Source organism: Selaginella moellendorffii, unplaced genomic scaffold (genome assembly GCF_000143415.4).
Source record: "Selaginella moellendorffii unplaced genomic scaffold, v1.0 SELMOscaffold_200, whole genome shotgun sequence".
Lineage (NCBI taxonomy): Eukaryota > Viridiplantae > Streptophyta > Lycopodiopsida > Selaginellales > Selaginellaceae > Selaginella > Selaginella moellendorffii.
In genome coordinates, this window is record NW_003314460.1 from 21,351 (window position 1) to 46,378 (window position 25,028).

Here is a 25,028-nt window from a genome sequence, read left to right on the forward strand (position 1 = left end):
AAGCCTGGTTACGCTTCTTGATAGTTTCATGTTTCACTCACACCAAGTTTGTGCTCTGTGACTTGTCTTAATTCTTGGAATTATGTTGAGAAAAGATACGCTCATGGCAACATAAAGCAGCCTGTCTGGATCAGATTAGTTCTTCTTTTCGACTTTACTTTCTTATTCAGACAATGTCATGATCTGTTGTTAGAAGATATTTTTTATGGAATCAGACAGCATTAAAGAAACTGTTGTGCATGTGTGTGTCTATAGACATACCTTTGAAGCCATGAGATTTGTTTGATTCGGTACATGATATTTGCACATTAACTCAGGGCATAGAAATGATTTCCACTCACATGTGTGTATTTGATTTTATTTATTATTTTGCTCGTTCTTGTAAAGATTTTAGGTAACAAAAAAAAAAATGTCTATATGTCATTTCAGATCACAAACCTAAGAACACTTAGAGGATTCATAAAGAAATGTGCAGGCAGAAAACAGTTCAGAAGAGTGACCTGCACATACAAGAAATCTCTATTCTATTATGCTATGCAAGACATATGATATGTGGTCTGTGACACCCTGGATTTCCTGGAAGTTCATGTTATAAAAAAGGAGAATGTAAAATATCTGAATATTTCTTTTCTTCTAAATGTTCTTTCTTCTTTGGTAGAGTTCTTTTCTCAAACTATTATCGTCAGTAACATCATTCACGGAAACAATGGGATGGAAACCACAAAAAATGCATATTCAAACCGGAGGAAATGGTTGACTGTGGCTGTGTCCGAGAAGTGGCTATATGAGCCGAAAACTCAGAAAAGAAACTCGCAAAGAAAGAGAATCATGTGTTAAAAAAAAAGGCTGGATGATGAATCCTGGCAGAGCTTTCTCCAGAAAAGCATCCAATCAAGTTTCAAGGGTTCTTTTGAGTGTGGTGTTTCATTTTCAGGACAATGGAAAAGCCTCCACAGAAAGTTCTTTCACTGCAATCCACAACTCTAAACAGCTTGTTGAAGCTTTAGAGGACCACTGAGAAAGATGATGCTCAACTTGGCGGTTGATCATTGCTCCCGCCTGAATTATGGCAAGAAAGCAGGGACCAAGTGGCTTGACAATCACCACTCGCAAAACATACACGAGTTTGAGATGGAGATTGTACGGTTATACAAAAACAATTTGTCTGCACGTCATTCCAATTCACAAACCTAAGAAAACTAGAACATTCATTGTGGATTTTACATCAAGAAATGTGCAAGAAGAAACAATCCAGAAGAGTGACCTGCAAAAACAAGGAATCTCTATATTCTATTGTGCTATTGCTATGTTTTCTTGAATACAAAGAAACAACATCTTACCAATAAGAAACATTTTCTTGCCATAATGATCTACAGCAGATCTATCACCTATCTATGCTACTGAAATCTAGAGAACTTGCACTAGCTTATGAACAATGGAAATATAAATTTGGAATTCTGGGAATGGGTAGCAAGAGAAAATAAAAAAATGTGGATGTCATTAGGTGATGTGATTGTACAAGATGTTAATATAATGCAAAAACACATAAAAAATATGTTAAAGTAGAATATAAAGAAAATAGTGTCTATTAAAATATGATATATTCTAACTTAAAATAGAGGAGTTATTATGTCTAACTGTTGTGTAAAATATTTTTTTTATCAATAATCTTATGGTACTTTTTAATACTAACATATATGAAATTAAACACATTGAGTTGTCAATTGGCTAAGATATAGTCTAAGATTTATATGATATCATAAATTTTCTAAACTTTATCTTATATTGCATTTATACATGAAAAACATAATAAGATATAAATATGATTGAAACAACATTAGTACATGGACCATATATCATCAACTGAAATTTAATTGTATCTATTTTGTGAATTTTCTTTGGATCCATCCTATAGAAAGTATGAAATATTTTAGAATTTTTAACGTTTAAAGAATTATATGTAATTGCAAGCTTTCAAAATATATGAATATAAATATTAGGCAAAAAGGAATATCAAAGATAAATATGTAAAATATTAAGAGTTCTTATCATTGTTGAAGAAATAACCCACCATCCCAAAGAATAATAAATTATTCACTATTAACAACAACCAAGCAAAACTCTTAATGAGAACAATCAACTATCACAAATGATAGTAGAGTTCTAGCATAAAGAAAAAAATTATATATCAATAAACCTTACTCTACCCCACTTTATAGTAAAACTTCACAAGTCATTTATCATTATAAAATTTCAGCATTTATAACATTGTTATAAAGTGTTAATTTTAAATATAAATACATGAATATAGAAAATAATAATGTTATTTCAGATTAGCATTCTCTCTAAATAAAATTTAAAAAAATAATGTATGATATATAATAGAATACCTCTAATTTTAAATATTACTCTCAAAATACATGAATATAAATATTAGGCACAAAGGGAATATCAAAGATAAATATGTAAATATTTAAAGTTCTTAGAATAAAATATAAAACATATAAAGGTAACAATTTTCATTTAGTGTTATGCAATTCCAAAACTTTCAGTCTGAAAAGATGAAAAACTAAACTCCATAATAATGTTTATATTTTTTAAATTTACAAGATGTATATTTAAGTGAGTTAAATATATATTTTAACATAATTGAAAAAATTTAATAGAATATTTATAATAATTTTTATTAATTATATAGAGAATTCAAATAAAATAAAAAATTAGTTACCAAATCTCAATCTCTAAATGACTCATCTGGCCATGGGTTCCCACAATGAGCAAGTCCATTTATAGAAGATCCAAAACTTCACTTAGCAATTAGAGTTTTAAATGTAATATAATGTTATGAGTTATATTTATTATGTTATGATATGTGTTGGTGATAAAGTCAATTGTAGAAGTGATTTTTAATATAAATATTATATTATGTTTAACTATGTATCTTATAATTATGATTATGTTAAAATTTATAATTACGATTACAACTCTTTGAAATTATTAAAACATCATGAATAAATATGATGCTCCCAGCGTAGCTGGGACTTTTGCTAGTCATCATGCTCCCTTATTTAAATGTGCTATTGGCATATGGCATCTGGTGTCTTTTATTCCATTTTTAGAATATTATTTCTGAATATACTTATAATCTAACGGTTCAAATTCAAAAACTTCAAATAGATGGCATAGATCAAGTGCCAAAGGAGTGGCAACTCTTCAATTTTGATTTTAATGACGCTCCAAATCAAGTGAAATCTTTTAGGGCGATCGAGCAGATTGTGAGCTCTGTGTGTGTGTGTGCCTCTGTGTGTGTGTGTGTTTGATGAGGTCTTCATTGCAGAGCACCTCAGAGCTACAGTCAGCTGTACGTGAAGATCTGAAGCTGCCACCAGTTCAAAAGCTCAGGAAACCGTTGTCAATGGCCACGCGCCAGAAAATGACAATCTTTTTTCGAGTCTCTCAAGTCCCTGTTTGTTCCAGGTTCTCGAGGCTGGAACCACGACTAGAATCAAGGTTTTTCACTCTCTTGCTCTTTGCTATTCTCTTTCGAGGCTTAAAGTTCCTGTTTGTTCCAGGTGCTCAAGGCTGGAACCAAGAGAAAAAAAAAAAAATTTCGCCCATGGTTCACTTCAGTGGCTATGGCTGGGACGAGTGCCAGACCAACGATGTGCACGTCTTCGACTTCGGTATAAGTTTCCTCTTCTGGGTTTTCCGGAAAAAATGGTTTTGATCATGTTTTTGGTGGGATCACGCAGGGATGTACACCTGGAGCAAGCCTGTGATAAAAGGAACGCACCCTTCTCCTCGGGACAGCCACAGCTCCACGGCCGTCGGGTCTAAGCTCTATTTTTTCGAGTCTCTCAAGTCCCTGTTTGTTCCAGGTTCTCAGAGGCTGGAACCACGACTAGAATCAAGGTTTTTCACTCTCTTGCTCTTTGCTATTCTCTTTCGAGGCTTAAAGTTCCTGTTTGTTCCAGGTGCTCAAGGCTGGAACCAAGAGAAAAAAAAGAAATTTTCGCCCATGGTTCACTTCAGTGGCTACGGGTGGGATGAGTGCCAGACCAACGATGTGCACGTCTTCGACTTTGGTATAAGTTTCCTCTTCTGGGTTTTCCGGAAAAAATGGTTTTAATCATGTTTTTGGTGGGACCGCGCAGGGATGTACACCTGGAGCAAGCCTGTGATAAAAGGAACGCACCCTTCTCCTCAGGACAGCCACAGCTCCACGGCCGTCGGGTCTAAGCTCTATGTGTTTGGTGATACCAATGGAACCAGCCCGCTTGACGATCTCTTTGTTTTGGATAATGGTAAGCTCCGAGTTCTATCGATTTTTTTTTCTCGTTCTTATCATCCGATGCAGCTACCAACACCTTGGGGAAACCTGACGTTTTTGGTCCGAGAGAAGGACATAGCGCGTCTCTCATGGTGACAACCTGTTCGTGTTTGGGGGATGTGAGAAATCCAGCGATCCCTCCTCCATGTTTTGGACACGAGTAATATCCTGTTATCTTTCCTTGTTTTCTTCTAAATTTTTTTTATCCCTGTAGATACTTTTGTCTGGAAGAAGATTTCTACCACTGGAGTCTCGCCTATTCCTCAGGATAGCCATACCTGCTCTTCCTATAAGAACTGTTTCGTTGTCAAGGACAGTGGTAATCCAGAAACAATGGCATGGCGGGAGGTAAAGACGACTGGTGCCAAGCTGATGCCAAGAGCCGGGCATACAACAATCAGCCATGGAAAGTATCTCGCTTGTAGGTAGATTTGTTTCCTGTTGGTCTCTCATGGGGCTTTTACGTATTTTGCAGCGACTGGTGTTTGGGCGACTTCGAATCCCTCTGGTTCTAGGCCTGCTCCACGTTTCTCCCTTGCAGGAGATTCTGTGGACGCAGAGCGAGGCATATTATTCGTCTATGAGGGATGTAACAAAGAGCTTGAAGCTCTGGATGACATGTATTTCCTCGACACAGGTTGGCTTCTTCTTTTATTGACATTGCTGCCATTCTTGACAATATGGTTGCCGTTTTTCTGTGAAGAGATGCTGAGGGAGAAAGATCCATCAGAACCAAAGCTATCCATGCGTAAGGAACTTAAGAGAAGGTGGCAAAGAGTATCGTGCCATGCCATTCATGCTAGACAAGCAACGGGGATGCGGACAAGAGCTTGGTTTCATCTCACGGAGGTATCTGCGGAAAACCTTGGACCTCTCCAATTTTTCCCTGTCAAACTCATGCTACAGAGTTTCAAGCTCACGTTCAGCCACTAGGCAAGAAGATGTTCGAGGCTAGAGAAAGCGACGTATTCAACTACGGATACATGCTAGAAGCCTCCATCGATGGGAAACTCTTCCGTGGGCTGCTCTTCTTGTACAAGCCTGGCTTTGCTCAGGCAGTGCAAACTTACATGGCAAGGTTTGTTTCGTTTGATCCTCAGTTACTCTCTAATGCCAGGAAGGAAAACATCACAGGAGGAAACCACAGGACGTCCAAAAGGCCGTAGTAAAGGCCAAACCGTGTGTATGCAGCTGCATTGGGTTGCTGATGCAAGGAAAGTTTGCCGACTTTGTGGTGTTGTCCGAGTCTCCTTTTGGACAGGGCTTTTCCTCAAGTGGTTACATTCGTTGGTGGAAATATTGCCTCCCTTTCTTAAGGCGTTATTCCATAATTATTTGGTCTTTTAAATATAGCATATTTGCGAGAAGATTAATCATCAAGCAGCTGGTAAAGACCTTCAAATAGATTTATTTGAGGGGCGTGGTTCACCAGGATCTCAAGCTTGACAACATCCTTTCCAAGCTAAACATGCACGACAAAGTGGTGAGCACCTTTAGGAGATATCACCACAGCGAAGTACATGGCAGCTGAGGTGGTGGAGAACAAGGATTGGAGCTCTACATGGCAGCCTACTCTACTTTCTTACAGACAAAGCCATGAACTGTTTTTAAAAAAGCCATTTCTAAAGGAATAAGACAGCATTAAATAAACTGTTGTGTATGTACGTGTTTATAGACACAACTTTGAAGCCATGAGCTTGGTTTGATTCGGTACATGATATTTGTACATTAACTCAGGGCATAGAAATGATTTCTGTGTTTGATTTTATTTAGTGTTTTGCTCTCTCTCGTAAAGGTTTTAGGTAAAAAACAAAATGTCTATATGTCATTCCAGATCACGATCCTAAAAAACGCTTAAAACATTCAAAAGGAAGCGTGCAGGCAGAAAACAGTTCAGAAGAGTGACCTGCACATACAAGAATCTCTATTCTATTGTGCTATTGCTATGTTTGCTTGAATATAAAACAGAAAAAAAACCAAAAAAACTTATCGATAAGAAACTGCATCGTTGCATGACGAGCTAAACAGAACTAACACCTACCAAAGCTATTCTACTTTGCTGAAACTACTAGCCTATTATACAAATTGAAATAACTAGCTGGAAATGGGACACAAAAGAAAGCATAAAACTATCGATGCCATTTTAGAAGGGGATGTAATTGTAGCAAATGCTACTGGAAATCAAGAACTCATACCGTTTACCACTAATGTGGAGATTTGTTTGGAAACTAATATGGGCAAAAACAATGCTTGCAGAATATGATGTTATGCCAACTGGCAACACCCATGGATTTGTCAAAAATTGCAGCATTAAGATCGACAAGATGTGAAGGAGTGGTGTAAAAAAGAGTGCTCTCGGCCTTGAGAACGACTTGGGCATGAAGAAAGTTCGAGCGGCATAAAAGAAAATGCCAGCAGCAAGTTCCTATTTCCTTTTCACCATTTCTAACTTCATTTGCTTGCGTTTTTCTTTTTTGATGAAAACAAGTTGGAATGAAAAGGAAAGCAAGGGAGTTGAAATGTAAAGAAAGAATTGTAAAACGTTTATTGATATATAAATAAAGACCAAAGTTGAATCGAGATCTTTCACTAATCATCCAATATATTTAAACTAAAGAGCCTCATTGATCATTGCAGTAGGTGGCCCTAATTATTTTAATCTATATATATAAATTTAATATAATATTGGAAGTTTCAAACCAAATAATGAAAAATATGAACCTTATTCACAATGAAATATTTTAGAATACTGCTAAAGAAACGGAAATAAAAATCAAAAAACAAACATAATTATAAATGCAATGAGCAACTAATGGGTGGTCTTGATAAATTATTAAAAGAGATAAATCCCTATGCTAATGCATTCAAAAAATGGTAAGAAATAGAGAATGAAGAGTTAAATTCAACAAATATTCAAGGAGGCATAAGTGATATTGTAATACATATAAAAGGCAATTGGACAACTGATCCAAGATGATATAATGCACTAGGTTCAAATGATTTTAAACATTTAGTTGTACAAAGATGGTATTCATTGATGAAGTTTTTTATTATGTCTACTATATATGATATTTTTAAAACAAAAAATATGTTCAAAAATATATAGAATCAATGAAAGACTCTTTCTTCTAGAACAAAAACTTTATAGAACAAAGAGTATCTGATGAATTCAAAAGTTAAAAGTAAATAAAGTAGTGACTATAGAAATGATATATTTTATAACTTAAAATAGAAGAGTTGTAAATAAGTTATACTTTTATCATAATCTTATGATTTATAACTTTATGATATTGCATAAATATGAGACTATATCTGAGTTCATAGAAAACTCAATATGAGTAGATTCATTGATGAATATCTAATAAGTTTGTTATTTACACTAATAATTTTTCCATTGATACATGGAAAACAGATAACTAAAATATCATTGAGACAACATTAGACACAATACAAAAGGCTACCATCTTAAAAAATGTGATTCATCATCACTTAAAATTTTATTATTAATAAAGCAATCTATGGACCATTTTTTCATTTTCTGATATGTTATGGTTTTAGGAAAAAAAAATATTATGAATCATCAATACCATAATATCAGGATAAAAACTTACCTTTCATTGAAAGATTTTAGCCTCATTGTAAATTTATATAAAAATAAATTAAACATAAATGTAATAATCTTAATTCATTGTAGCATTCTCTCTATATAAAAACATATACAGAAAGAATCTTAATAATATAAAATATAATACTTTAAATTTTAGATAGTACTTCTAAAAATTATGATATTTTGAAGGGATAGGATATCGAATACAAATATGGAAAAAAATTCTAAAATAAAAATATAATGTAATTTTAGAGAATAAGTTTAAATTAATTTTAAAAATACTAAATACAATAAAGACAAAATAAAATATCTAAATTAAAATATAAATAAAATATTTTCTATAAAAATATGATATTTTATAACTTAAAATAGAGGAGTTAATATCTCTAAATATCTGTTGTGTAAAATATTTTCTTATTAGTCAAAGTATGTTATTTTACTTTTACTTTTAATTACATCTCTTTCCAGGTAAGATCTTGTGCTGATACTAAATTTAATTTCCCAAAAAATATGTAGTTGAGGATGCCTGAAATTAACAGTGATTTATGCCTGAAAGTAGCAGAAATTTTCTAAGAAAATTTGAGGATTCTAATCAATAAGTATAAGCTGCATGGTAAACTCTAAGTGAACTTGCAAGAAAAAGAAATGCAGTACCAAATGAAATGCTCCAAGGTTCCTCTAAGCCGACAGGTTAAATGTATAATTTTCAATCTGGCTGATAAATTCTATAATCTTTTTGTGTGTGTTATTTAAATACTGACTTATTGTGACTCTTTTGCCATGAAGAACACATAAATTGATGGCTTCAAAGAGTTGAACAAGGTAGTCCTCAGTAGCCTGTTGCTCCTTTGATGGAACACTTTGCATGACAGTTGGAACATGATGATTTTGATCCTTTTATGTCAAACTGGTCTTTTCAAATACTAATAACAATTTTTCCATAGACTAATATTACTTTTATTCTATAAAGTCTAATCTACAGCAATTCTTCATGCAATTCTTCATGGATCAATTCCTACTCTATTAACTGCAAAGGAAAGCCGCACCTGATCTTCACCCTAGCTTTCTTGGTGTTGATTTTCTTCTGACCATGACAACCCCCCTCTTGCTCTTGCAATTCCTAGCACTGCCTACCTCTTATTATTTATCTCTTATTATTAAAATATTTTCTTATTAGTAATCTTATGTTATTTATTAATATAAATATAAATGAAATTAAAAATATTGAGATGTCAATTGGCTAAGATGTAGCCTAAGATTTATATAATATCATAAATTTTCTACCACTTTATCCTACATTGCATTTATACATGAAAAACTTAATAAGGTATTAATATGATTGAGACAACATTAGTACATGGACCATATAAAGAAATTTAATTATATTATATTAAACCTTCTATATACCATTCATGAATTTTTTGATATATTATAGTTCTAGCATAAAGAAAAGTTTATATATCATCAAACCCTCCTCTACCCCAGTATAGAGTAAAACATTACCATTCATTTATCATCATAAAATTTCAGCATTCATAACAGTGTTATAAAGCCTTAATTTTAAATATAAATACATGAATATAGGGAGATAATAATCTTATTTCAGATTTATAAAAATAACTACAGAAATAATGTTTATGATATATAATAGAATACTTTCTATTTTAAATATTACTCTCAAAATGCATGAATATAAATACTAGGTAAAAATGGAATATCAATGATAAATATGTAAAATATTATAATTTTATAAAAGAAAATATAACACATAAAGCTAACATCTTTCACTTATTATTATGAAATTCCAAAACTTTCAGTCTGAAATGATGAAAAGAGAAACTCCATAATAATGTTTATATGTTTTTAATTTAAAAGATGTATACTCTTTAGCTGAGTTTTTAAATATATATTATATATATTTTTAACATAATTATATTTGAGTGTAGTTAAGTAACACATACGTTATTAGGAGGAAAAATTATAGAGTTTAATAAATCATCAAATAATAATAATTTTATCAATTATATAGAGATTTCAAATAAAATAAAAAATTAGTTATTAAACAAATGACTCATCTGGCCATGGGATCCCATGGTAAGAAATTCCATTTATCGAATATCCAAGACTTCACTCAACAATCAGAATTTTAAATATGATATAATGTACTGAGTTATATTTTTTATGTTATGATGTGTGTTGGTGATAGAATCAATTGTAGAAGAGATTTTTAATATAAAGATTATGTTATGTTTAACTATATATCTTATAATTATGATTATGTTAAAATTACAATTACGCTTACAACTCTTTGAAATTATTAAAATATCAAAAATAAAGACAATGCTCCCAGCGTAGCTGGGACTTTTGCTAGTCTTACTCCCTTATTTAAACATGCTATTGGCATATGGCATCTGGCATCTTTTATTCCATTTTTAGAATATTATTTCTGAATATACTTATAATCTAACGGTTCAAATTCAAAAACTTCAAATAGATGGCATACCAAAGGGGTGGCAACTCTTCAACTTTGAATTGAATGACCTTCCAAATCAAGTGAATTTTTAGGACGTTCAGGCAGATTGTAAACTGCAATCTCTCTCTCTCTCTCTCTCTCTCTCTTGGGTGGCACTGGCTTCATTCATTCATAGTAAATTCATATACTATTTCACTCTCTTGCTTCTTCCCTATTCTCTTTCGAGGCTTAAAGTTCCAGTTTGTTCCAGGTGCTTGAGGCTGGAACCACATTGAGAGTGATTCCTATTTTGCAGCGCTATAAACCCTGTAGTCTCTCTTTTACACTTGTATTTTAGGGTAAAGATGAAGTGGGCGCCTCGTCGATCCAGCGATCAGCTCCAGCAGCAGCAGCCGGGGTGCAAATGGGGCCACACCTGCAATGCGGTCAGGAATCTCATCTACATTTTCAGTGGCTATGGCCGGGACGAGTGCCAGACCAACGATGTTCACGTCTTCGACATTGGTATAAGTTTCCTCTTCTGGGTTTTCTGAAAAATATGGTTTTGATCATGTTTTTGGTGGGATCGCGCAGGGATGTAAACCTGGAGCAAGCCTGTGATGAAAGGAATGCACCCTTCTCCTTGGGACAGCCACAGCTCCATGGCCGTCGGGTCTAAGCTCTATGTGTTTGGTGGTACCGATGGAACCAGCCCGCTCGACGATCTCTTTGTTTTGGATACTGGTAACCTCTGAGTTTTATCGATTTTTTTTTCTTGTTCTTATCAACAATGCAGCTACCAACACCTGGGGGAAACCCGACGTTTTTGGTGATGTTCCTGCTCTGAGAGAAGGACATAGCACGTCTCTCATTGGTGACAACCTGTTCGTGTTTGGGAGATGAGGGAAATCCAGTGATCCCTCAGAGGAGGAGTACTACAACGACCTCCATGTTTTGAACACGAGTAATATCCTGTTATCTTTCCTTGTTTTCTTCTAAACTTTTTTTTTCCCTGTAGATACTTTTGTCTGGAAGAAGATTTCTACCACTGGAGTCTTGCCTATTCCTCGGGATAGCCATACCTGCTCTTCCTATAAGAACTGTTTCGTTGTCATGGGTGGCAAGGACGGTGGTAATGCCTATCTAAACGACGTTCATATTCTGGACACAGGTATATACATTGTGCTGGCATCAGCTCGGCACCAGTCGTCTTTACCTCCCGCCATGCCATTGTTTCTGGAAACGCAAATGAATTCACAAGTTTAGCCAAGAGCCAGGCACACAACAATCAGCCATGGAAAGTATCTCGTCGTGTTTGGAGGATTCTCCGATGATCGCAAGCTATTCAATGACGTCCATACTCTTGACTTAAGTATGTGCGCTTGTAGGTAGATTTGTTTCCTGTTGGTCTCTCATGGGGCTTTTACGTATTTTGTAGCGACTGGTGTTTGGGCGACTTCGAATCCCTCTGGTCCTGGGCCTTCTCCACGTTTCTCCCTTGCAGGAGATTCTGTGAACGCAGAGCGAGGCATATTATTCTTCTATGGGGGATGTAACGAAGAGCTTGAAGCTCTGGATGATATGTATTTTCTCAGCACAGGTTGGCTTCTTCTTTTATTGACATTGCTGCCATTCTTGACAATATGGTTGCCGTTTTTCTGTGAAGAGATGCTGAGGGAGAAAGATCCATCAGAACCAAAGCTATCCATGCATAAGGAACTTAAGAGAAGGTGGCAAGAGTATCATGCCATGCCATTCATGCTAGACAAGCAACAGGATGTGGACAAGAGCTTGGTTTCGTCTCACGGAGGTTTCTGCGGAAAACCTTGGACCTCTCCAATTCTTACCTGTCAAACTCATGCTACAGAGTTTCAAGCTCATGTTCAGCCGCTAGGCGAGAAGATGTTTGAGGCTAGAGTAAGCAATGTATTCAACTAGAAGCCTCCATTGATGGGAAGCTCTTCCGTGGGCTGCTCTTTTCGTACAAGCCTAGCTTTGCTCAGGCAGTGCAATCTTACATGGCGAGGTTTGTTTCGTTTGATCCTCAGTTACTCTCTAACGCCACTTATTTTTGTTCTCTACCTACCCACTTTATTCCTATTGTGCAGAACTACTATAGCAGAGACCCCAACTCTGCTGGAATATAAATTGATACCAGAGCATTGATGAGCATCCTGCAGCTCAGTCAGAACTTTTTTTTTGTCAAGGATATTTCACCTTATGATATGTTTAACTTTGCAGGTTGAGCTTGATTCCGAAGGAGCACATATGTACAATGCTGCTGTTGCTCTTCACAACACTATGATCGAGCTTGAGGTCACAATAGAAGGTGGAAAGGACAGCTTGTCAATGGCTGCTCAAGCAGGTGGTGAAACTGTCAAGGCACCTGGGAATCTTGTCATTAGTACACCAAACAGCTCTCTTTTCTTCTCGTGAGCTTACATTCTTCCTTTTTTCTTCCAAAAGGTACTCCAACACTAGAGCATACAGTCAATCCAAGCTCGCGAACATCTTCCACGCCAAAGAACTGGCAATGAGATTCAAGGTATTAGTCAATGCTTTCTCTTTCGCTGATTAGGCCGAAGGAGTTGACATCACAGCCAACGCTGTTCATCCAGGGTTCATAATGACACCTTTGATGCAGTGCACACTCTACATAATGAGCTTGTCTCTTTGCCTCGTTTGTTTGCCTCAATGAAAGGAGGTAAGGTTTTACTCTGATATTAGGATGTTGATGATACATAATCTTTTTTTCCAAAGAAAATAATATATCAGAAAATTTAACTATGGTCCATAGATTGATTTAATAATAATAAAAGCTTAGGTGATGATGAATCACATTTTTTAAGATGGTAGCCTTTTGTATTGTGTTTAATGTTGTCTCAATCATATTTTTACCTTTACACCATTGTATTTATTTTTATATTTTCATGTATCAATGCACAAAAAGATTACTCTTAAAAACAGTATTATAACTTTATGATATCACACAAATCTTAAACTATATCTACTTTGATGCCATACACACTCTACATAATGAGTTTGTTTTTGGTTACTTATGGAACTTTGATCTTCATGCAGGGGTTCTCAAGTTCTTCTCCAGCTTCCTTTGGAAAAATGTGCCACAGATAAGAAGAATTCTCCCAATAATCTGGAAGTTTTTCGTGACTAATATGTGATTGATCTCTCAGGGCGCTGCTACAACGTGCTACGCGGCTTTACATCCAAGTCTCAAGGACGTCACTGGGCAATACTTCGTGGATTCCAACAAATCCAACTGTAGCGCTTATGGGAGAGATCCCGAGCTTGCTCACAAGCTATGGACCTTCTCCCAGGACTTTATAGACAAGCATTCTCCATCCTAAAGGTAAAAGGTTGATGGTGCTAGAGAGCGAGCGAGCAAACCAGGACAACTTGGCAATGATTTGTGGATAGACTGTATTTACTCTTCTCAAAAGCTCGAGCTCGAGCTTGAACAAAAGTAAGATGCGTTGCCTACATTGCACATGACTAAAACTTTGGTTTCGAGCATGTCGTCCATCACGTACTTGACACCCTCTCGTTGGATTCCAGAGTCTTTGATCCCACTGTATGACTGGCTATCAACGCACATGCTTGGCGAATTGTTGAGGCAAACTCCTCCAGCCTGTGAGGATCAAATAATTATCAAACAGTCGATCAATACTTTCTATATCTCAAACGCAAAGCTACCTCTATATGCTCAAACGCATAGAAGGCCTTGTTTTGATCACACATAAAGATGCCGGCTTGGAGTCCGTAATGCGTGCTGTTAGCTTCCATCACGGCTTCCTTGAAATCACTGCGTCACCACCGTTTAAGTTTAGAGAAAAGAAAAGGAAGTAAAGAAGAACTTCAGGAGCTAAGAAACTTTGAGAGCTGACTTGTATGAGTAGAGAAGGATCACGGGACTGAAAATCTCTTCCTTCCTTGTGTCCGTGTCAAAGGGAGCATCTTCCAGGATCATTGGCTCCATGAAAGCTCCCCTTTGCTTACCACCAACTAAAAGTTTGGTGCCTGCCTTCACTGCCTCGTTCACACTCTTCTCCACTGTAGCTGCTGAAGACTCAGATATCATGGGCCTGATTGACGTGTCATCTTGGCGAGGATCTCCACCATTGAGTTTCTTAACGGCAGCGATCAATGCATCGTTCACCTACACAACCAGCACCAAATACGTAGATCAAAGCTCGATTTGAGAACAAAGAATATGATAGAATTTAAAGACAAGTGTTGGATACCTCACCTTTCACCTAAAGACGCTGCATGTGAATGCACAACTGGCCGCTCTGATAGAATCCCTCATGGATCAACCTAGCGATTGTACCTTCCAAGTGTAGAACGAGATCTTCCACTAAGCATGGAGCATTGCCTCCCAGCTCCATAACCACCTGTAACAGGAATCAAAGAAGTTGAAGAAAGCGAAGCTCCATCCGAAGGAAGATATAATAAAATATCATTATATTTTAGTATCTTTATAAGTATGAATAATTTTCTAAAACAATTTTAGTCTTCAAGATTAGCATTTTCTACAACATCCATCTTACAACTGATATATATCCCAGCTGAAAATATGTTTCTTTTTTAATAATTTTCTTTAAAAAAAGTTTTTATATTTTATGTAGATAATGGTATTCTATAGTATTTAATAAAGCCAAAAATTTCTTCAGTTAGAAGGAAGCAGTTGTTCTTGCAATAAAAAATATATTTTAGTTATTCATGTATATAGTTGTATGTTAGATCTAATTATATAATTTTGAGTTTTATGTACAATATAATCTAGGTTTGAAAAATCTAATTTATAAAACAAGAGAGTGATGACCTAGATTGGATAAAATAATTTTAAAAAAATATATATAACAAATTTAAATCTTATTATGAATATATAATCTTATTTTCTATGTTAATTGCTAACATTTCCTACTAGATTGATTTACTGGTAGTGTTGTGTAACTAATTGTAATCAACAGTGATATGCTTTCATTAACAATAATTTCATCCTAGAAAGAATCAATTACGGCTTTTTTACAAAACATAAGAATACTAAACCCAATATGAAGGAAATCCTTCAAACTTTTTCATCATGATTCTTTCTATATTTATTTTCAGACTATTATAATCTAATTATTTATTTTAATCTTATATCTCACTTCAAGATCAATAAAAATAATTACATGCTTTTGTTATATATGCTAAATCCACATATAATATCAACATATTCCCACCTTCTTTAAATATATGCATAAAAATATGTTTTCAACAGAAATCAAATGATACTCATAGAAGTTTGTATTTAGCACTCTTGAACAAAATGTGTTATTTAGAATTTTCAGTTTCAACTCCAAGGGATGTAAATAGTGGCAATAGAATTTAAGTGTCAGAGATGGATTTTAGAAGATGAAAAATATATTAAAAATACTGAAAAGTGGATTTGAAAATTAATAATACAATTAATATTTAGAGTAAAAGATTTTTTAGTTAAAAACCAGATAGTGGAGTATTTGGAGCAAGTACTAAAACAAAAGTGTATTATTATTGTGAAATATAAATTAGTAAAAATATTAGAAACTAAGTTATTTTTTCTATTCAAATAAATTGTTGATAAGATAAATATCCAAAACATGTACATTCATGAAGAAAACTAAAAACATTTCATTAGTTTTGGAAGATTTTTATAAGTGTAATTAATTATATAAATCATATTTAGTCTACAAGAGTAGAGTTTTCTACAACATTCTTTACTTAGTTAGAGGCATCATTACAGTTAAGATAGAATTAATGTTAAAGGTATTATTACAGTTCAAATAAAAACACATTATCTGAATATGCAATCAAAATTATAATTTCTGAAAATTAACCTATTATGTTTTGGTAGTATATAATTCTTTGGTTTTATGAAAACTGAATTTCTTTTAAATTATGCCAGCAATCTTGTAGATGTGTTTAGGTTTGTGTACCGTTTTATGAAGGCAATAAGAGAATTCAAAATCAAATTTAGTGATGATTAAAATATGATCTTCTCTTCCCCAACATTTGCATTATTATCTAATTGCATTATTTTCCATTTCTCTGTAGATGAATAGTAGCAAAATTAATATAAATTAAACTTTGTATACAATCAGAATTACTAACATTATAAAATTAGAAAAGAAGATCTATTTATCTTGGGTATGCTATATCTCCCAACAAATATTTCAGCATACTCATTGTTCTATAGAATGAAACCTTTATAGAACAAAGATTTATTGATTCAATACTACATTATTGAAATTAAACATAATTTTGTTGTACCAATATAGTATATAGTAGATACAATAGAAAATACAATATAAGACTACAATAGAAGACTTCACTCAACGATTAGAATTTTAAATGTGATATAATATTATGAGTTATATTTATTATGTTATGAGTGTGTTAGTGATAGATTCAATTGTAGAATGGATTTTTAATATAAATATTATATTATGTTTAACTGTGTATGTTATCATTATGATTATGTTAAAAATTACAATTACAATTACAACTCTTTGAAATTACTAAAACATTAGGAATAAACACGATGCATAGCTGGGACATTAATCACTAGTTTTCATTGCTCTCAGCATTGATCATGTTATTATAATCTATTAAATATAGTACCATAAACAAAATATAATAATATTATTATTTAAGTGCTAGATCTATGTTTATAAAATATATTAATAGGTTTTATAATCTATGTTTGTTGATAATCATGTTCTCCTTTAGATTATTTCTGTGTTTAATAATATAATTTTAATTTTATTTTTGAACTAATATTTTCTAGATTTTTAGCTTTATATGATTTAAAATCCATTAGCTAGAGACAACCTTGAATAAATTATTGCAAGTTTCAAACTTGATTAAAGCTTTTGAAGACATAACTTTCATAAGCTTTTATAATCATAACTTCTAGCATGATATCATTTAATTATAATCCTCATGTGTTTATTATTTTAAACTTTATTCCTAACAATCTAGATATTTATATTCAAATTGTTGTACTTATTTTTAATCTGAATCTCTTTTCATGAGAAGTTCGTTTTGGCCACTCTTTTTAACATTTAAATTCTTATTTCTATAAAAAAATTTATTTCCCAGCAGAGTTGTTTTTCTCTCACACATGTGATATATGGGTTTGCTCTTTTTAGAAACCTTTAAAAATTATTCTTTTAAATACTTAATTGACCATTTTGGACCAATAAGATATTTTCCTTATGTTTTGATAGGGACTGAGATAATACAAATGCAGAAGAAATCTAGAGCAAGATCAAAAGACTTATGTAAACCATACGTTTTAACTATAGAAAATAAATCATTTCATCAATATTGAGACAAAAGATAAAACTCATGTAAAGCTGCTGGTAGATTCAAGTAAGATTATGAGCAAGAAGACTCATTAAAAATATAAAATATTTTGCTTAATTTTGAGATATTATTAAGATATGGATTTGATATTTGTATGTGTATGAGATATCTCATACTATATTAGATACCATGTCATATAGTAGACATGAATGCATAGTTTTATCATGAAGCATTAGTACAGGTTTGTCCTAATACAAATATTATATCTCTAATGCAATTATTATCTTTGGATGAAGATAAAAGAGAATATTAGAATATATTATTTGAATGAAAGGATATGAATTTCAGTACCTTTAAATCAGGGGTGATGATGAGTGTAATGTCTGAACAAGTCACATACGACTAATGACAAGATTCCCAGGTGCCTTGACAGTTTCACCACCTGCTTGAGCAGCCATTGACAAGCTGTCCTTTCCACCTTCTATTGCAACCTCAAGCTCGATCATAGTGTCACGAAGAGCAACAGCAGGATTGTACATATATGTCGGAATCAAGTTCAGCCTGCAAAGCTAAACAGATCATAAGGTGTGTAAACACAATTAAGATGAGAGTACCTTAGCCCAAACAAGGTTCGTCAAAGCTTCTCCAAGCGCCAGCCCTAGCCATAGCTGCAGGATTCAGCAGTCCCTGCAAATTGTCTTCAGAAAAAAGTAAAGAATTTTCAATCTACCTTGATTGGTTGTTCACCAATAGCGCAAGCAGCATGTTGCCCTTAGCAAGCTTGGACACATCCTTGACATGTCCTTGACACATCCTTGACACACACACAGAGCGCTTACAATCTGGCTGAACGCCCTAAGAAATTTCACTTGATTTGGAGCGTCATTAAAATCAAAATTGAAGCGTTGCCACCCTTTTGGCACCTGATCTTTGCCATCTATTTGAAGGCTTTGAATTTCAACCGTTAGATTATAAGCATCATCAAACTCTTTATTTAAAGTTGCTATTTTGGCATCGGCGTCACATATTCCATTTTTCGAATATCCATTTTTACTTATGGCAGATGCTCTCAATTCAACGATCCAGATTTGTGACGCTCCAAAGCAATGGTGCGGATTGTTACATGGTGGCAAAGAGCTTGGTTTTAGGTTTAAGAAACGGTTAATATGGCTGTCCGTATCTGGAGCATATTGGATGCTAAAATTTTATTGTGGGAGAAGAAGCGCATCGGAAGTAGAACTTTCCCGTCCCATATACTGTACATCCAAGACCTCAAGAAGAAGGTGACATCAGAGGTGATTTTTGTTTCAGAATTTCTGGACGATACAGGTATTGCTCAGAAGAAAAAACAAATTTACTGCTTCTCTAGGTACTCTAACATTCAAGCAAATCCAGGGTGCCTTGCAGCATTTTTCCAGTCCAGTGAAGCTGATCAATGGCATCGCAACAAAATCCAGTGAGTTTTGTTTTAGAAAAAAAAATGACTACCATCTTTGGATATGCCTGTACAGCTTGCTTTGTGTAGCTCTAGGAGATGTAGTCGAGGTTCTGGTTGGAATAGGTGGAGAGGCAAGAGCTCAGGCTGGGAAGCAACATCCTTGGAAGCTCTCCAAACAGGATCCGATTGATGCACATGTCTGCCTGGGTGGAGGTGCGCTCTCTGTTCCTCATTACCAGAGCTCACTGCCACAGATTCTGGAGAGTGCAAGAGACTGTTGGACTTCCAGGGAGTAGTTAGTGGAAAAGGTAGCTGACCTGTTTCATCACTTTGTTTCATTTCTGTGCTGCTGCAGAGTGACAACTTGCACACCAAGATAGAGGAGGATGAGAAAGAGAAGCTGTAGAAAAAGCAAGCCCACATCCCATCTCTGTGGCCATGTGTCTGAATCCATCTGTGTTGCAGGGAAGAGGAACGTCAGCTCCAGAAGAAGAAAAAGAGATGAGCAAAAGGCCCTTCCTGTCTGTCATTTTTGGACGAGGTCGACAGTGACACTGATGAAAGGGAAATGACAGCGATGAAGGCGAAATTGACAGTGCTGGTATGGTTTGGCAGCTTCAATCAAATCCAGTAAAAGATGAGAGGTGGCAGATGAACAGAAAAATAAAAAAACTGGGCAAGTTTGGGATCTCACCAGTATGGGGAAGACTGGGTAATGCTTTGCGTGTTTGTGTTTTTTCCAACCATGCTGTTCGTGATTCCAGTGGAAGTTCTCGAAGGCCAAGTTAATCTTTTGAGAGTCGAGCTAGGAGAAGTTCAACTCACAAAGCTCTTGGGAGGAAAGAGGTGGATCAGATGCCATGGTAAACACGTAAACCTCCTATTTTCTTTCATTTTTTCCTTCAGGAATTCCATCTCTTGTTGCCAAGCCGCTGGGGTGTAGGGAATTAAAATGCCTGATTTGGTAAATTCATGAAGCCTTGTTCCGCTTTTCCTGACGAACACTGTAGGTACTCCAAAGGCCTCAGCTACGATTCTATACTGGACTGGGACAGCAACGCTGCTTCTTGATCTTCCTCGCATTCGTTATTATTCTTCTCAGAACTAGGTAGCCACAATTTTCACTAAAATCTAAAACAAGCACTGACTAAAGTCACGCAGATCCGAGTTCATTAAAAATCCTGGACCGCATAAGGTGCTGGTATAGTAGCATAAAATTTTTTTTTATGATGCTAATCAAAATCTCTCTCTTTTGCACTTCTTTTTAGGTGAAATTTATTCTTTTTTCTGACACAGAAGAGCGTGCATTTCCATTCAGAAGAGAAGCGGCCAAGAAGGACTCCGAGTTGATGTCTTTCAGATGTGTTTTGTGGAGGCAAGAGGAAGCTTCGATTTTGAAAAGCCGGTAGTTTTAGTGATAATCACGTGAATTGATTCATGCTTTTGCGTGTGGAGCAGGTTTGGATTAGAGTTGGCACCGGCAGTAGTTTTCATCAAAGATCCAGGTGTCCAGCCCATAACTGTTTATGGTAAAAATCTTCTTTTCGGCAGCTTTGAGATGATTTCTTTCACTTTGCGGGTAAATTGCAGGTAAATTGCATGACCCCTTCATGGAAACTGTGGAAGAACATAAAGTTCATGGTAAGTACAATGTAGGCTCTTCCTCCTTTTGCTATCTTTTGAATTGCAATTTGATGTGCGTGCTTTTATTTCTTCCTCAGCTGCAAAGCATCACGGCTTCCAAACTTGGATGTGATCCCGCGGACTTCTCTGCAGCTGGAAAAGATGTAGAAACATGGTACTGCATTGTGGTTGCTGGAAGGCCTGGTTTTCAGCTTGATCAACTCTGCAGTGTAAGATTTTCTTTCTTGTTGTTTCTAGCTGACGAGTTTCTCATTTTAGACGATGAGAATTGTGCAAGATGAGCTCGTGTAAGTGAGGACATTGATAGCCAAAATTTTGCTGCTGCCACTGCATACAAAGACAAGCATTTGAGCCTATCATGGCTTGACGGCGAAATGCAAAAGGTGGATACTTATATAGCTCGCTGGTTAATTAATCCTTGTTTTTGTGCAGAAATTTTGCTATTACTGCCTCCCTTCTGAACCCGTCCATGAGACTTGCAGGCCGAGGCAGTACCAATTGCAAGACGTGGCAAGGATTTTGATGATACGTTTTAGAAGAGATCCAACATCAAAAGCCGGTGGTGAAGAGAATCAATACCTGGTGGCGTTTGAATTATGAGGAGCCAGATTTAGCATCGATGGATATTGCTCCATACAGTGATGCAAATGAAATCTCGGAGGTTGGTTGGTTTCATTTAGACTTTTTTCTCTTTTCTTTGCTATACCAAAGAGTTTTTCTGCAGGTTTTATCGTGAATTTCTAATAGTGTTCATGATGGCGACACAAATGAAATTCCATTCTTTGTAAGTGTTGTGGTGTTTTGAAAGTTTGGAGAACTCTTGACTGTGGGATTTTGTTAGAATACTAAGTCGATGCCTGCGTTAATACCCGAGGAGCAAGCAGTCTTGATGCTCTCTTCAACACGGAATGCTGTGAGTGGAATGAGTGTGAGACACAAAATCCCTAGGCCCCAAAGTGGAGCTGGAAGGGCGCCACATGGTAGTGGCCGAAGCGAGAGCCAAACGAGCGTAACACGTTTGGACCAAAAGCTCCGACTTGAAAAGTCAAGAGCGGGAGTGGAACTCCCAACGAAGTGCTCGAGGAACGAGCACGAAGCGAGCAAAAGGCGAGGCTCCAAAAAGGGACCCAAAAGGACCAACACATGACACGTGGGAGTGTCCGAGATGGACCCGAGTTGGAGTCCGAAGTGGAGTCCGAGATGGACCCGAGTTGGAGTCCGAAGTGGAGTCCGAGATGGACCCGAGTTGGAGTCCGAAGTGGAGTCCGAGATGGACCCGAGTTGGAGTCCGAAGTGGAGTCCGAGATGGACCCGAGTTGGAGTCCGAAGTGGAGTCCGAGATGGACCCGAGTTGGAGTCCGAAGTGGAGTCCGAGATGGACCCGAGTTGGAGTCCGAAGTGGAGTCCGAGATGGACCCGAGATGGAGTCCGAGATGGAGTCCGAGATGGAGTCCGAGGTGGACCCGAGATGGACCCGAAATGGAGTCCGAGATGGAGTCCGAGATGGACCCGAGATGGAGTCCGAGATGGAGTCCGAGATGGACCCGAGATGGACCCGAGATGGACCCGAGATGGAGTCCGAGATGGAGTCCGAGATGGACCCGAGATGGAGTCCGAGATGGAGTCCAAGATGGAGTCCGAAGTCGAGACCGAGACCGGGACCGAGACCGAGACCAAGACCGAGACCGAGATCGGGACCGAGACCGAGCCCGAGCCCGAGGCCGAGACCGAGCCCGAGCCCGAGACTGAGCCCGAATCCGAGTCCGAGTCCGAGTCCGAGTCCGAGTCCGAGTCCGGAGCCTGAGAGGGTGAAAGCCCAAAGCGTTCGTCTCCCAGACCCTGGGGGGTTTGGTGAGCTCCAAAAGTATAGCAAGGGGAGGACTACAGTGGAGCCAGTTTGGCCAGGAAAGGCCAGTTTGGCCAGGAAAGGCCAGTTTTTCCCAGGAAGGCCGGACCCAGTGCTGGGTGATGAGCTGCCCACTGGGAAGTCCAAGACTAGAGTGAACACAGACTGTCGCGCATGTGACTTCGGGTATCGAAAGTTACCTGTCGACTAGTCCTTACGGACACTCTTACCTTACTGCCACGATGGCAGGAGGTCGATACTGCTGGTTCCCTTTATTGGCCCCTCTTGTTCAAGTGTTAGTAAACTGGACTTTGCATCTGTACTTGGCCGGATGAGCATAAGGAAGGAATTCCTAAGTGTCTATTTAGCTGAGCATACTTGGCCCGGCTTGTTAGTTCTCTTTTGCTCTGTCTTGCACTGGCTTGACAAGAACCCTCGCGTATTGAGATTGGTCCCTCAATATCGCTGGATGATAGTTTACCGTGTCTGCCAAACACCCTCGCTATCATGCCCTTTGTGTTAGTCTCATTTCGGTCCCAAATGCTATTTATGGAAAGTGTCCAGATTTGCTCATTTGGCATATCTACGGAATGTAGAGATCGGCCTGAACACAATGGTGTTCGTCCCGTGTCCAAATTTGCAATCTAAGGACATTCCATATTTAGTAAGTTTCGAGCTTGTCCCAGAGACTAACTCCTGATACTAAGGGAGGCTTGGGGTGAAAGCCCAAAGCGTGTGTCCCTCAAGGGGGGGGGGCTGTGGGGGGTTCCAAATGTATAGTAGGGATAGTGGGTAGGTCGGGCATGGCCGACCAACCTGAGGCATAGTTTAGCTCCCGCTTGCGTGCCTGTCCTTGTTCTGCGTCCGGCTTGGGTCTAAGCCCAAGTTCCATTCCATGCTAGTTGGTGGAGTACCCATATCCTCGCGTTAGGCCACCGGTATGCTGAAATAGCGCCAGACTCCGTTTGGCTCTGTTTTGCGTGCTGGTCCTGGCATTGGGATGCTGGTTACTCTAGGACTGTTCCAAGTCGCTCTGGGCTCCTGTCCCTTCGCTCCTTGGGCTTCATGCTTGGGAGTTGCTCCGTGGTTCGGTTCTGTCACTCCTCGGCTCCATGCTTGAGAGTTTGGCACCGTTCCTTCGTTTAGTGGCCCAAGGCCCTGAACCTCGGGTCCTGTGGACACGTGGCATGGACACGTGGCATGTGACACGTGGCATCTGTCACGTGGCACAAAGAGGGTTCCGCTTCGTGGTGTTATCCTATGGTAAATCACCATAGGATAAAGGGTCAAAACCACGTGCGCTACATTTGGTATCAGAGGATGAGTCTCAGCGAGTACTATTCAATGAGATTGGGCAACTAATCTCGTTGCATACGCAGAGATGAAAACGATGATCCGAGTGGGTAAATCACGTTTGGTGCAAAGGGTTCACAATTGTTCCTTGGGCTCATAGGATGGATTTGAGATGCTCCGTTAGCACGAGTTTGAGCTTGGGCACATTAGCAACTCGAGGTTACACTTTGAGTTGGCAGGATTAATGTTAGCCTATCGGTGGTTCCATAAGTTGTTCCATGTACCGTGGGTGAAAGTAAACCTTCCCTGAGTTTGCTATGAGTGGCAAATAGGCTGGTCCGTAGCTGTTTAGCACGGCACTAGTAGATCCTTCCTAGGCATGATTACAAGTGGATCAACTAAGACTGTAGGGATTAGTCTATTGGTTCAAGTAATCATTGCCGTGCTCTCTTATAAACTTTTCTTGGATTGGACTGAAGGCAGTGCGAACGCAAGCTTGAAGTGTAGTCAAAGATGAGACCGAAAAGAGAGTCGTCAGGGACGAAGGATCAAACACGTAAATCATCTTCTCTTCTTGGAGAGATGATTTGCAACAAGGTGTTAACTCATTGCTCATGTTCATATTATGCAATCAAGAGTCCCTACCTTGATGCATGTTGGAAATGATGGTCTTGTAAGTGGTGAGTCATGGGATGGATAACAGTGAAACGTTATACCATTTTGTTTAGACTCGCTATTGGAAGACTTGAGTTACAATGCTCAATTCTTTTCCGGGGAACCTTGCTATTGCTCCTCGAGTAGCTTGGTGTTGGACTAGTTTTAAGTTTGGTCAAATAGAGAGAGTGGCATAAGCTTGGCCATGTTGTGAACAAAAGTTAGTGGTGTTGGGTGTTATAAGTCTCTATTGGTGAAGTGTGGCATCTATGTTGCATTTTGTCGAATTGAGTTGGCACTTGATACTCACATAAACTTTTGAAGTAATGACATTGGCATTGCTCGTGGTGTTGCTCAATTGATGATCAAGTCATTGTGATTTCCATATCATATCCATGTGATAATGAGCAATGTGTT

The 25,028-nt window shown here is 37.2% G+C and overlaps 2 protein-coding genes and 2 long non-coding RNA genes across 4 annotated transcripts; 3 read left to right on the forward strand and 1 right to left on the reverse strand.

Moving 5' to 3' along the window:
- The first annotated feature begins 3,348 nt into the window (after window positions 1-3,348).
- Window positions 3,349-4,811, forward strand: LOC9648371 (rab9 effector protein with kelch motifs). Its single transcript, XM_024667795.1, has 7 exons — window positions 3,349-3,510; window positions 3,573-3,683; window positions 3,753-3,912; window positions 3,975-4,085; window positions 4,155-4,304; window positions 4,358-4,490; window positions 4,545-4,811. The coding sequence occupies exons 4-7, from the start codon at window positions 4,019-4,021 to the stop codon at window positions 4,600-4,602; spliced, it is 408 nt and encodes a 135-aa protein (XP_024523563.1). The 5' UTR covers window positions 3,349-3,510; window positions 3,573-3,683; window positions 3,753-3,912; window positions 3,975-4,018; the 3' UTR covers window positions 4,603-4,811.
- A 3-nt stretch (window positions 4,812-4,814) lies between these two features.
- LOC112343770 lies at window positions 4,815-5,706 on the forward strand. Its single transcript, XR_002991402.1, has 3 exons — window positions 4,815-4,967; window positions 5,034-5,408; window positions 5,465-5,706. It is a non-coding gene; the product is annotated as an uncharacterized LOC112343770 (long non-coding RNA).
- A 4,995-nt stretch (window positions 5,707-10,701) lies between these two features.
- On the forward strand, window positions 10,702-12,278 carry LOC9648372. The gene is made up of 6 exons (XR_002991401.1): window positions 10,702-10,914; window positions 10,984-11,133; window positions 11,186-11,353; window positions 11,408-11,761; window positions 11,828-11,989; window positions 12,056-12,278. It is a non-coding gene; the product is annotated as an uncharacterized LOC9648372 (long non-coding RNA).
- Window positions 12,279-13,929: 1,651 nt separating this feature from the next.
- On the reverse strand, window positions 13,930-18,549 carry LOC9648367 (putative aldehyde-dehydrogenase-like protein y4uC). The gene is made up of 5 exons (XM_024667796.1): window positions 18,467-18,549; window positions 18,162-18,297; window positions 14,292-14,563; window positions 14,144-14,209; window positions 13,930-14,035 (listed from the first exon to the last, which is right to left on the reverse strand). Exons 1-5 carry the CDS (start codon window positions 18,547-18,549, stop codon window positions 13,930-13,932), a joined length of 663 nt encoding a protein of 220 aa, XP_024523564.1.
- Between the last annotated feature and the right edge of the window lie 6,479 nt (window positions 18,550-25,028).